The sequence below is a fragment of the Trichosurus vulpecula genome, chromosome 7 (genome assembly GCF_011100635.1).
Source record: "Trichosurus vulpecula isolate mTriVul1 chromosome 7, mTriVul1.pri, whole genome shotgun sequence".
NCBI classification, from domain to species: Eukaryota; Metazoa; Chordata; class Mammalia; order Diprotodontia; family Phalangeridae; genus Trichosurus; species Trichosurus vulpecula.
In genome coordinates, this window is record NC_050579.1 from 134,215,587 (window position 1) to 134,230,038 (window position 14,452).

Consider the following 14,452-nt stretch of genomic DNA (forward strand, 5'->3'; position numbering starts at 1 on the left):
ATATAGCGAGAAGAAATCAACAAAGTCAAAGAGCCTACATCAAAAGCCTCCAAGAAAAATATGAACTGGTCTTAGGCCATGGAAGAGCTCAAAAAGGATTTGGAAAAGCAAGTAAGAGAAGTAGAGGAAAAATTGGGAAGAGAAATGAAAGTAATGCAAGAAAATCATGAAAAACAAGTCAATGATTTGCTAAAGGAGACCCAAAAAAATACTGAGAAATACACTGAAGAAAACAACACCTTAAAAAATAGATTAACTCAAATGGCAAAAGAGCTCCAAAAAGCCAATGAGGAGAAGAATGCCTTGAAAGGCAGAATGAGCCAAATGGAAAAGGAGGTCCAAAAGACCACTGAAGAAAATACTACCTTAAAAATTAGATTCGAGCAAGTGGAAGGTAGTGACTTGATGAGAAATCAAGATATTATAAAACAGAACCAAAGGAATGACAAAATGGAAGACAATGTGAAATATCTCATTGGAAAAACAAGTGACCTGGAAAATAGATCCAGGAGAGACAATTTAAAAATTATTGGACTACCTGAAAGCCATGATCAAAAAAAGAGCCTAGACACCATCTTTCAAGAAATTATCAAGGAAAATTGCCCTGATATTCTAGAGCCAGAGGATAAAATAGAAATTGAAAGAATCCACCAATGCCCTCTTGAAAAAGATCCCAAAAAGAAAACTCCTAGGAATATTGTCACCAAATTCCAGAATTCCCAGGTCAAGGAGAAAATACTGCAAATAGCCAGAAAGAAACAATTTGAGTATTGTGGAAACACAATCAGGATAACACAAGATCTGCTAGCTTTCACATTAAGGGATCAAAGAGCTTGGAATATGATATTGAGGAGGTCAAAGGAGTTGGGATTGAAACCAAGAATCACCTACCCAGCAAAACTGAGTATAATGCTCCAAGGTAAAATATGGATTTTCAATAAAATAGAAGACTTTCAAGTTTTCTCAGTGAAAAGACTAGAGCTGAATAGAAAATTTGACTTTCAAACACAAGAATCAAGAGAAATATGAAAAGGCAAACAAGAAGGAGAAATAAAAAGGGACTTATTAAAGTTGAACTGTTTTGCTTACACTCCTACATGGAAAGATGATATGTGCAATTCATGAGACCTTTCTCAGTATTACGGTAGTTGAAGGGAATATACATATACATAGACAGAGGGCACAGGATGAGTTGAATACGAAAGAATGATACCTAAAAATAAAAAATAAAATTAAGGGATGAGAGAAGAATATATTGACAGAGGGAGAAAGGAAGAGATAGAATGGGGTAAATTATCTCACATAAAAGTGGCAAGAAAAAGCAGTTCATTGGAAGGGAAGAGGGGGCAGGTGAGGGGGAATGAGTGAATCTTGCTCTCATCGGATTTGACTTGAGGAGGGAATAACATACACACTCAGTTGAGTATCTTACACCACATGAAAGTAGGGGGAAGGGGATAAAAAAGGGGGGATGATAGAAGGGAGGGCAAATGGGGGAAGAAGTAATCAAAAGTAAACACTTTTGAAAAGGGACAGGGTCAAGGGAGAAAATTGAATAAAGGGGGACAAGATAGGAGAGAGGGAAATATAGTTAGTCTTTCACAACATAAATATTTATGGGAGTGGTTTGCATAATGATACATGTGTGGCTTATGTTGAATTGCTTACCTTCTTAGGGAGAGTGGGTGGGGAGGGAAGAGGGGAGAGAATTTGGAACTCAAAGTTTTAAAAGCAAATGCTCCAAAAAAAAAATGTTGTTTTTGCATGCAACTGGGAACTAAGATATATAGTCAATGGGGCATATAAATCTATCTTGCCTTACAAGAAAGTAAGGGGAAAAGGGATGGGGGGGAAGGGGGAGTGGGGTGATAGAAGGGAGGGCTGACTGGGGAATGGGGCAATCAGAATATATGCCATCTTGGAGTGTGGGGGAAGGGTAAAAATGGGGAGAAAATTTGTAACTCCAAATCTTATGGAAATCAATGCTGCAAACTAAAAAAATCAAATAAAAGATTTTTTAAAAATTAAATAAAAAATATAAAAAAGAAGCCATAAAAAGTCAGATATCCTATGTCGTTTTACTTATGATTTTAAAATTTTAATCAAATGTCCTTCACTGTCCTCTCTCTCTCTTTCTCTTTGTTAAGGAAAACAAGTGCTAGTTGGCTAATGTAATTTCTGGGTTCTTTTGTTCTCCTTATTATGGTGATTATTTTATATTGTTCAAACTTTTTACAGGAAATGATGATAATCAAGACTAACATCTTTGTCTATTGCACAATTTTTGGTATCAAGGCTTATTTGACTAAGCAAGATTGAAATTGATACAATTGCTCAATGTGTTTTTCTCATCTTTAGCCAATACTGATTTTTTTTGCCTTTGTCCTAATTGGTCAATGGTTTAAATAGTCAGAAGAACACTGAACAGTGTTCTCTGTATTTGTCTATATCAAAGAGTCTTTTACAATCTTAAAATTGGAATGAGAGACTCTTTATTAGAAGAGACCCTATAAGACTGTGTTTTGCGCCAGGTGCTTTTTTGATAATGATCAAATATAAAATGCAGTAGGATCTTGCATTCTTTTGCCTTTCATTAAATTATACAGTAGGAAGAATACTAGCTCTGGAAAGAATACTAGCTTTTAACCTAGGAGATATCCTGGATTCCTCATTATATCTCTCCCCCTATATCCAAGCTATTGCCAAGGCCTGCCAATTTCACCTTTCTAGCAACTCTCAAATATGTCCCCTTCTCTCCTCTGACACTAACACTGCTCTGGTTACAGGCCCTCATCATCTCATGCCTGGACTTTTGCAATGGCTTATTGGTGGGTCTGCTGGTCTCATGTATCTCTCCCCTCCAATTCATCCTCCACTGAGCCACTAAAGAAAATTGTAAATATAAGATATATTGGATGTAAGTGGATAGTAATCTCAGAGCAGAGGCACTAGGAGTGGGGATATCTACAAAGTCTTCCTACGGAAGATAGAATTTGAACCAAATCTTGAAGGAAGCCAGATGATCCAGGAGACAAAGCTGAAGTGGAAAAATATTCCAGCCATAAGTGACAACCATTGCAAAGGCATGGATTCCATCCCTTGGAGTGTACTTGAAACATTTCCATTATGGTAGAACCTGCTACAACTCATAGCCTGGGATAGCCTTGGAGAACCCAAGATGAACTCCATACTTCAGTGAAGTATTGAAATCAAACTCTGTTTATTTAATGCTTCAATTGAAGTGTAATGTCACTGAAAAATGATTTGTAAAGCCCAGCCAAACTTCTAGCCCTGAAACTCATACAGTTTAGACATATACAAGAGGGGTAACAAGACTCTATCAAGGCAACCTTTGCCCCAACTTGCTAAAGTAGGCTTGTTCAGTGGATAATATTAATATTAGGTGATCCTTTGGAAAAACCTTGAACAACTGAGGTAGAGATTAACGCTGATTGTCAGTAGTATCAAACAGGTCCAGAATGGTTGCAACCCAAGATTAGATGGCTTGGTTTGAGTGAAGTGCTGTGTGGACTGGTAACTGAGGCTGCATGTAGTAGTACCCAGACCTGGGAAAGAATGGCTGCAGCCACAAACAGACCATAGTCTTCCTGTGGAAAGAAGGGTGGAGACCATGCATTGAGTTTTGCATTCAAGAACTTTCATTCAGACAAGAGCACAGGCCAGGGTAGTAGTAAACACACCTCTTAGAACCACCATGGAAGAACTGAAAACTCACAGGTCCCTAGAAGTATCTCTGAAAACAACAGCACAAAACCTCTGAAGCTTGGGACAGTGTGCCCTCCACCCTGGAAGCAGAGTCCTGCTTTAACAAAGAGATAAAAATCAAGAAATAGGCTGGAAAAATGAAAAAGAGCAGAAAAAATTCTGACCATAGAAAGTTACTATGGTGACAAGGAAGCTCAAAACACACACTGAGAAAAAGATGGCAAAGTCAAAGCTCCTACATCCAAAGCCTCCAAGAGAAATATGAATTAGTCTCAGGTGATGTAAGAGCTCAAAAAGGATTTTGAAAATCAAGTAAGAGACGTAGTGGAAAAATTGGGAAGAAAAATGAGAGTGATACAAGAAAATCATGAAAAACAAGTCAATAGCTTGGTAAATGAGAGGAAAAATACTGAAGAAAATAACACCTTAAAAATAGACTAGGTCAAATGGTAAAATAGGTACAAAAAGTCAATGAGGAGAAGAATGCCTTAAAAAACAGAATTAGCCAAATGGGAAAAGAAGCACAAAAAACATTGAAGAAAAAACTCCTTAAAAAGTAGAATTGGCTAAATGGCTGTCTGGGTTGTGTGTAATGTTCTCCTGGCTCTGCTCCTCTCACTCAGCATTATGTCTTGTAGGTTTTTCCAGGTTGTTATGAAGTCCGTATCATCCCCATTTCTTCTGGCACAATAGTATTCCATTACCATCATATACCCCAGCTTGTTCAGCCATTCCCCAATTGATGGGCATTCCCTTGATTTCCAATTCTTAGCTACTACAAGAAGAGCCGCTATAAATATTTTTGTACTTATGGGTGAAAATTTGATTTTCAAATACAAGACTCAAGAGAAGCATAAAAAAGTGAATAGGAAAGGTAAATCATAAGGCACTTAATAAATTTAAACTGTTTACATTCCTACATGGGAATATGATACTTGCAGGGCAGTTAGAAGGAGTATATATAGACAGAGGTCACGGGTGTGAGTTGAATATAAAGGGTTATCTTAAAAAAATAATAAAATTAAGAGGTGAGAAAGAGGAATGTACCAGGAGAAAGGGAAAGGGAGAGGTAGAATGGGATAAGAGAGGATGTCTACCTAGTGCCATGTAGATATCTACGTGTATAAGGCAGTGGAGTGCATTCTGAGGAGAATGACACTAATAATGGTGTACATAAAGTTTTACTTTCATATTTCAGTGGGTCTATATTTTCAATGATGTAGGTATTCCCTTCTCTAATCACTTGCTTTTTCCTGTGGAGTTAGGCCAATCTCTTTTAGATGGTTCTGTATCACACTTAGTAGGCTCTGCTGTGTTCCAGGTCTTGGTACAATCATAATTATCATTCACAAACAAGACTATCCTCAGCACCTAACTATCTCCAGGGAGTTCGTATTCCACTTGAACTCTATACTGGACTTGTCTACCATGGTGGTAGATACCTTAAGGAGGTATACATAGCTTTGCTTAATGAGATTATAGTGGGCCCAAATTATGTCTACTATTGTATTTCCTAAGGAATCTTGTGTGATTTGATATATACATGGTACATACTATGCTGGAGGAGAGCCTTTAGGTTTGCTTTAAGTTTGTTATAGAAAATACTTTTTAAAAATAGACAATAAATTAAAAAACACAAAAGGATCTTGCGTTCTCTCTCTTTCTGATAGTTGTACACAGTAGACACTGACTCTAGAGACATAGGACTTGGGTTCAAATCTTGTTTCTGGTGTTTACTGCCTGTGTAACCTTGGCCACGTTGCTTAGCTTCTCTGGGACCAAAGTTCATCATCTGTAAAAAGAGAGGATTGGACCAAATGAATATTAAGATCATTACCAACTCTAGACACCTTGTTTTTCATCCTTTTTGGAAATTTTGAAATGACATGATGGATGATTTCTAGACTTGTGGGTGAATCGGATTTAAATGAAGCAGTGTTGTGCAAAGGCATCAGTCTCATTCTCTCTTTCAAAGTCATCGAAGTCCAGTGGCAGGACAAAAGTCACGATAACTGGTGGTGGCCTGGGATACAGTGAAAGACCTTGGCATCGTTGATTAGTGACCAAGATCTAATTGCTCTGCAGTGCCTGTTTCAAACATCTTTGTGGCCACTGGAACAAATGTTCTCATCTGCCCATAAAACCGGGGGAAGACTTCACGTGCTTGGGTTAGATATCCCCTTAGCTCACCAATGGGTTTGAGGCCTGTCAGTTACCCTCAACCTGTTAGCCCATCTGCTGAGATGGTTTTATTGTGGTGTAGCCACATGGTAAAGCTTCTTGGAACCATATGTGAGATTTGGACACCAAAGGTAGATGAGCTGCCCTGAAAACAGCTTGGCAAGCCCTCGCACCAGAAGTGCTAGTCCTCCCTGAATGCGCCAGGTATATGATCTCATGATTCTATGTTGTCTGTTGTAGAATATTATTTGTGAAAATCTGCCTCTTCTCTACTCATAACTGCATCGCAAAGCTTATAATCGATGCTTGCTATATATTGTGTATCACATACTATGTATGATATATGAAAATTTTAAATATGTATGATTGAGGGAAGAACGCAATAGAGAAAATTTTTTTTCTCCCTTGTCATTCTCCTATAGATGCTTTATAAGCAGGCCCAGGTAATTTCAATAACACTGCCAAGAGGAATCATAGGGGATTGAGAAGAGATGGGAGAGAAAAAGTAACATACATTTCCAAACTCCTAGACTCATAGAAAGAGGTGACACAGAAAGGAGGCTCAATTCTTAGATGATGGGCACATAGCTAGGACTATGAAAGTCACCCTTAGGTAATAAGGTTATTAAAGAGAAAACCTTGCTGGTAGGATGCAAGAAGAGTTATAATGTCAGTCCTCAGGAGACTTCTTGTTTCTTTTTTGTTTGTTTTTTGGCAGGGCAATTGGGGTTAAGTGACTTACCCAAGGTCACACAGCTAGTACATGTGTCAAGTGTCTGAGGCCGCTTTTGAACTCAGGTCCTCCTGACTCCAGGGCCGGGGCTCTACTCACTGTGCCACCTAGCTGCCCCGAGACTTCTTGTTTCATGGCAGAGGTCATAGGAAACATCACATGAGGAAAGGAAGGCTTCAGCTATAGTAATAGCTAGCATTTAGATTACTTTAAGGTTTGCAAAGCACTTTACACAAATCTCATTTTACCCTCACAACAACCCTGAAAGGTAGGTTTATTATCATCCCCATTTTACAGAGAAGGAAACAGAGGTGAACAAAAGTTAAGCTATTTTCCCGGTTTGCATTGCTAGTAGGTGTCTAGGGCTGGATTTGAACTCAGATCTTTTTGACTCCAGGTCCAGTGTTCCATCTACCTCACCACCTATCTGCTCATGAGTGTTGGATCTATACTTTAATCTGCCAGGGACTCTGAAGTGCTCTTTATCTAGGGGAACTTCACAGAGATCTGGTTCCCTGAAATAAAGAACGGTTATACTTTCTTCTAAGAGATAAGGAGAATAGCAATGAAAATAACACGGCGGATAGGACACCCTATCAGACCATGGAAGAAGATGCCTGCCCTGATTATTAGAAGCTCAAGGGAGCTTTCCTGAAGTGATGTGACTGAGAGGACCACGATGGAATTTAGTGATGGGAAGCAGTGATCTGCAGCATCTGTTAGGAGCTGTGTACGTAGTGATGGAGCAGGAAATTGGGGCTACAGGAAGGACGGCACTGTGAAGTTAGCTGGTGATAACTGTAGAGGAGAGTGCTAAAGTAGGAGTTCCTGTGGTATCATACCCAGGGTAATTCCACAACTGACTGAACCCCGGCTTCTCGGTGAGAGTTGTCACCATTAGGTGTTTTTACTTTAATAAGGGCTCTGATATGATCACTGGCCTTTCAATATACTTATTCATTCTTTGAGCTTTGTTCTTGCAAGGTGAGTTAGTTACTGTCACACTGGGTGATATGAGATAGGAAATTCACAGATGATTTGGTGAGAAATAAATGAGATAAATAATTGAGAAATCTAAAGTGTATCCCAGTCATGTCTGGAGAGAGCCTTTGTGAAAATGGTTACAATAATAAGACTGAGAATCAGAACAGAATTTAGAGGTCATCTAGTATATAGCATCTCCAAAATACAGACAAGGAAACTAAGTTCCCTATTTACTTATACAACAGTTGACACAGTGAGACACATACAATGCAGTCACTTAGGGCCTGATAAGAAAGTGATCAGATAGAAAGTCCGTGTGAAATGGGCCACATCATAACACAATTTTGCATCTTTGTTTAGTTTCAGAGATCATTTTCTCCTTCTGTTCAGGTAGGCCTTTCACCTGCAGCTTTGACCACAAACAGTTTTGTCTAGGCTGCAAAAAGACACCTGGGGCAGCAGTAGGCAATGAAAACCGTACTTGGCATTCTCATTCTGTAGCAGCTGTTTAGACTCGTTCACCCCGCCCCCATCCTGTGTTACTTTAGTGTTGGAAGGAAATGAAGACCACAATGAGGACAATGAAAAAGTTTTAGCACCTTCCTTATGGGTTCCCCACCCCCATAGTTCAGTGTGTGTAGGGAAATGGCCCAGATTCTAACTGCCATGAAGTGACTCTTGGCAGCCCCAGCCTTGTGTGGCACCAAGTGTCTGCACATCCCTGGCTCAGCAATGACATCCACTCTTCAGGAATTCATCCACTCTCTGAATCCCAGAACCCTCCCAAGAGTCCTTCAGATCCAGTCAGGCATCTATTTCCAAGGTAAGCTTCAGTTTCCTTCTAATTAGAAAAAAAAAAAGTGTTATGGAGAGAAGACGTAACCAGCATTCTTGCACTTTGCACAAAAAGGGATAGGAAGAAAAAAGATTAAGAGGGTCATGTGAGAATTCTTTTAAAGTAACAGTTCCAACAATCTTACAGGAGAAGATGCCACGTACCTGGTGAAAGGAGCGGGTAATGGCAATTTGTGTGGCGTCCACCTTGGTGATGGTGTGAAGGAAGGAAATAGAATTCTTTTTTTTTTTTTTTAGAATAAGAGGTCTATCCATCGGTCAGTAAGCATTTATAAAGTGTCTACTATGTGCCAGCTAAGTAGGAGGGATACAAAGAAATAAAAAAGACAGTCCCTGCCTTCCAGGAGCTCACAATCAAGTGGATTGTGATTAGGTGATTGGAGGCAATTAGGAGTTTTGTTTTCTTGGCATCCGCTGAAATGTACTTGCACTCATATTTTGCATTGCCAAACCTTTCTACTTGGAGAAATGACAAACCTTTGATTTAAAGGTGCATCCAAGCAAATGATGTGTTAAAGTTTATTTAACTTTATTTCAAGGTCTGATTCTATGGAATCATGATAAAAAAATCTGACACTCAGAATTTAGATTTAAACAATGATAAAAGGGTAATTATAAATTCTGTTGTGGATTCTTAGAAATATAGTGAACAAGAGAGATTATTTAGAATCTTAAAGGATGCTTTAAAAGCTTTGCTCCCTTCAGGTTGTCTAGAAAATATGGGTAATATGTATATAGTTTTTTGTAAAAAATCTTAGCCTTTCACCTGTGGTTTGCTAGCAGAGTTGTATACACACATACATACACATATATGTATGTAAATGTATATATATACATACATACACACATATATACATGTATATTGAAATGAAGATTATGGGTTCAACTCAACAAAACATTAAATAAATATGTGCCTTTGGGTAAAGCATTATGCTAGGTACTAGAGATACAAGGCTGAAAAAAGGGCATAGCTCCTATCCTCAAAAAGCATCCAATCTAATGAAAAAAAGGATACAACACATACACACACACACACAGAGTAGTGTGCATGCGAATATATACGTATATATATGTGTCTACACACATATACACATACATATATGCATATACACATATGTAAATGGTCTGCCAGGTATGGTAGAATGGTACAAGAGGTGGGTATAAAGCAGAGCCAGAGAAAGTGCCAAGAAGCATCTGAGGGGAAAGGGGTCCCTTTCCTTTGATGTAATAGGGGAAAGGATAAGGGAAGGCTTATTGGAGGAAATGACATTGGAGGCAGATGTTGAAGGAAGGGAGGAAATTCAATATTTGGGGGTGTTGGAATGGAGGGGAATCTGTTACAAATGGGTTGGGGCAGGAGGGGTGCGAATCTGCACAAACAAAGGCATGAAAAAGAGATGAGTATTATGAGAATAAGGGACAAAAAGTATGATGCAAAATTCAAAGCCCTCCGGAGGGCCTTGATCATCAGGATCGAGAACTTTAGCTTTATTTAATATACAATGAGATATCACTGAAAGTTTTTGAGAAGAGTGGCATGATGATCATGGTGGTATAATAGGAATGTTACTTCAGAATTGGTATGGAAAATAGAGTGAAGAGGGCATTGACTAAAAACAGGACTACCATTTATAAGACCATTAGAATAGTCTATTAGAATTAGCATAGGCTAACTGGGGTTTCATCCCAATATATTGACCTCTAGGGGGCACACATCTTCCCTTCAGAAACTGCTGTCCTCATATCTGACTTTTTGTTTCTCTTGGGCCTACACTGCTACATGGCATAACCAGCTCTAAGCCATCAGTAACAGGATTTCATTACTATGGAATTCTTTTCCCAAGGCCTGCCCTATCCATCAGTCTTCTTGGGGATGAGGGTCAAATTCTCTGGCAGATGAGCTGTTACCTCTCCTGGTGTGATTTCACCAATGGTTAGACTATCCTGGCATTCCTTCTACTCCCCCCACTGACTACTGAATTTGCCACAGGTACAAGGATTCCAAATTAAAACTCTGATGATCTACATGAAAAACAATGAGGGCATGAATTGGGATGGCTGTAATGGGAGTGAAGACCAGTTAGAGGCAAGGGCTAATGCACACATAGGGGCAATAGGACTTGACATCTTATTGGAAAAAGAAGGTGATGATTAAAAAAAGGTCAAAAGTAACTGTAAGGTTATAAGCCTAAGTAGCTGGAAGGATCATGGCGCCACTTCCACAGAGGGTCAATTGACTTTATTCTTATTCTTGGATTAGAGCCTGTAATTTTTTTTTTAAGGGATGGTTCGGTAGTCACAGACTGTACTCTTAACTCAAGGAGAACCATGTGTTCACAAACATAATTGGACAGAATATTGGAGGTAAACAACCAACCTATCAATAAATAAACATTTATTATGTACCTACTATGTGTCAGGCACTGTGCTAAGTTCTGGGGAATAAAAAAAATGTGAAAGATAGTCTTGACCCTCAAGGAACTTACAGTCTAATAGGGGAGATAACATGGAAACAAATACACAATCCTAGTTCTTCATTTTTAATCTAGCCTTCATTTTTAAAAATGAGGGAACTGAGGCCCAAAGTTCCTTTTGCCCAAATCCTGCGGGCATGAAGCAACAAAGGTGGGAATCATATACAAATCTGCTGCCTCAGCATGGTACAATGAATGAGTACTAGCTCTCAAGTCAGAGAATCCGCATTTAAATCCTCCCTGCTAAGCTTATACCTGGGTCATCTTGAGTAAATCTCTTGGCTTCCCTGATCTTGAATTCGGACAGAAAGTCTGCAACGTCTTTTCCAGTTCTAGACTGACAATAACTCCAAATATAGTGTTATTTCTTTTGAACTATGCTGAGATTGCAAAAATACAGGGTGACATGGGGTCACTTATAGTCCTCAGCAGTGTAATATAGCTCTTGGTCCAGAGGAATTTGTAACACCATTAGAAAGTCCATGAGAAGAAAAACAGAGACCCAGTTATTAGCAGTCCAGATTCAGTTGTTCAGTCATTTTTTTCAGTCGTGTCCGATTCTTTGTGACCTTATTTGCGGTTTTCTTGGCAAAGATACTGGAATGGTTTGCCATTTCCTTCTTCAGCTCATTTTACAGATGAAAACAATTGAGGCAAATAGGGTTGAGTGACTTGCCCAGGGTCACATAGCTAATATGTGTTTGAGGCCAGGTTCGAACACAGGTCTCCCTGACTCTGGGACCAGCACTTTATCCACTGAGCCATCTAGTGGCCCCAGATAGAGGAATGCTAGAAACTTAAAATAAGCATGAAACTTGAATTCAAGGTCATGAGGCTACGTACCAGGGGCAGCTAGATGGCATAGTGGATAGAACACTGGGCCTGGAATCAGGAAGACCCAAATTCAAATATGGCCTCATATCCTAAGACTATTTTTATCCTGATTACATTTTATCTTGCTAGAGTGAATTCATGTTAGAACTTAAATTGTCAAAGAGCTGAATGAGATTCTTATGGTTCCCACCATTTGTCTTATTCTTCTATACAACATGAGTAATGTGAAAATATGTTTAATAGGAATGTGCATGTAGAGCCTATATTATGTTGCATGCCATCTTGGGGAGGGAGGAAGAAGAGGGAGAAAATTTAAAACTTATGGAAGTGAATGTTGAAAACTAAAAATAAATAAACTTCAAAAAAAAAAAGAAAAACAAAAGCTGAATGAGAAATTGAAAAGCAAAGCCATTGTGCTTAACAGGAATTTTAAATAAGAGAGTTTTACCAAAATTTATCCTTAATTTTTTCATCTGTAAAATGAAGGGGTTGATCTTAAAGGTTCCCTTTCTCTCTCTCTCTCTCTCTCTCTCTCTCTCTCTCTCTCTCTCTCTCTCTCTCTCTCTCTGTCTCTCTGTGGCTCTCTCTCTGACTCTGTCTGTCTCTTCTGTCTCTGTCTCTCTCCCTCTCTCTCTCTCCCTTTATTTTATTAATACAAGAAACTCCTGTTATGGAATTTCCCTCTATTAATCTGCAGTACAGACTGTCCTCTGTAACTTGAGAGGCTTAAAGAGTTATCTGGATTCACTGAATGGTCAGATGACCTGCTTACTGTCACACAGCCAGTATATTGTCAGAGGCAGGACTTGAACAAGATCTTTCTGACTCCAAGACCAGCTCTCTATTCGACACACTATGTCATCTAACCAAAATCTCATAACTCTGAAATTTTATGACAATAACCAGAATGGTACCTTACTGAGTATGGGAGAGGAGAAGAGGACAAAGACTAGAAATTCCCATTTTCTGGACTAGGGGAACTTCTATGCCAGTCTAGATGAGGGAAATTTGATGGAATTCTTATATCTCTGATAGAGTCTGACAATTTTCTTTCCTTGAGAAGTGCTAAGACTCTCTTGATGAGTTTTATATCAAAGTGTCCTATTTGAGTTGTAAAATGTTCATGAGAATTTTAATGTTGGAAATTGTTTTTAATGCCAAATTAAAGCTCACAACAAAGTCAAATTATTTATTGAGTGTCTGCTGATGGATACAGAATAATTTAGAATTTCTAAGAATTAATTGTTACTAAGCAAATTATGGCCTATTCGAAATAGGCCCTTATCAATGAAAATTGATAGAAATAATGCACATTAAATGAACATCTATTCTATTAACTGATACTCTGTTCATGAAATCCTTGTTATTTAGCCCCATGTTAACTTTCCACAATTCAGAGAATCAACAGTAGTCAACAATTTTATGTTGACTTCCACTTTGTGTCAATTAACAAGCTACTCCAGTCTCCCCTCCAACCCCCACCCCATCCCCACTGAGCCAGAGTGAACTCCTTCCCCTCTGTTCCCTGGCTTTCTCAAAGTACAGACTAGGTGCCCCCTCACATCCTAAAGCTTTACTTATCTTCCTAGGTATTAGCATTCTCTACCTCATGAAATTACTTTTATATACTTTTATATTTACTTACTTGTATTCATGTTGTATCCTCCCTCCCCACATTAAACATCGGCTTCTTGAAAACAGAGACTATCTTATTTTTGCCTAATATAGGTCCTGACACAACATAGGTGCTTTATAATGTTTGTTGAACTGAATTTCCTGGATAATTTTTTAATTTCAAAATGTAGATATAGCACTGGGTATAATTTTTTTCTCCTCCAAGTTGCTAACAAATGTCATAGTTGCTAAAGGCAAAAGGGGAACCCCGATACGATCTGGTAAAGAGTAAAGGATGAGGGTGCACTGATTCCATTTTAGCCCTTACAATAAATAATCTGACCACATCTACAAATCCAAAATGGATTGATATCACAGGGTGGAAATTCCCAGTACAGCGTCCATGTATCTAGGCATGAATGAGAATTCTGCAGCTCTGATTTGGTCCTGTCTCATATTCTATAATGGAATTCCCTTATGGGGATGTGGCTGGGCAAGAAATCTTTTGCAGAACCATGGAGCATATCAACAGGGTGATTTCTGAAGTCCAAGCTATACAGGAAACATTTTCGAAGAGTCAGGATGCTAAATTGCTTCTTTTTCTTCCAGAATAAAAATTCATATTTTTTGGTGCCTTACTCAGAAGGTGCCCATGAAGGTAGGCATTCCTTTGGCCAAAGGCACTATGGTGCCTTCCTCAGAAGGTGCCTGTGAGGGTAGGCATTCCTTTCCTTTTTTACAAATGAGAAAATTGAGGCCCCCAAAAGGTTGGATGACTTATCTAAAGCTACATTGTATGAAGGTAGGGGTTGAAATACAGGTTTCCTAACTATCTAAGTAAAGCTTCCTTCTTTCCTTTACTGATTACACATTTTCGTATATAACAGTCATCTTTGGATATACTCAATTCCAGTCCTCATTACTCCTGAATAGAACCCTACATCATTCTTAAGAAAAAAATAACTAAGAAAAAACACCTGATACAGTAACTATGTCTGAAAGCATATGGCTCTGCTAAGAAGGGCAGTGAGCTTTATTATCAGCTCTTTGG

At 38.7% G+C, this 14,452-nt stretch overlaps 1 protein-coding gene across 2 annotated transcripts in view; it reads left to right on the forward strand.

Annotated features, from left to right (window-relative positions):
* Positions 1 to 8,356: 8,356 nt before the first annotated feature.
* THEMIS (thymocyte selection associated) overlaps positions 8,357 to 14,452 on the forward strand; it is a 220,509-nt gene continuing 214,413 nt past the window's right edge. For both annotated transcript variants that reach the window (XM_036767981.1, XM_036767982.1), the window contains exon 1: positions 8,357 to 8,447. In XM_036767981.1, the coding sequence (XP_036623876.1) occupies positions 8,357 to 8,447 (91 nt within the window). The remainder of the gene's footprint in view (positions 8,448 to 14,452) is intronic.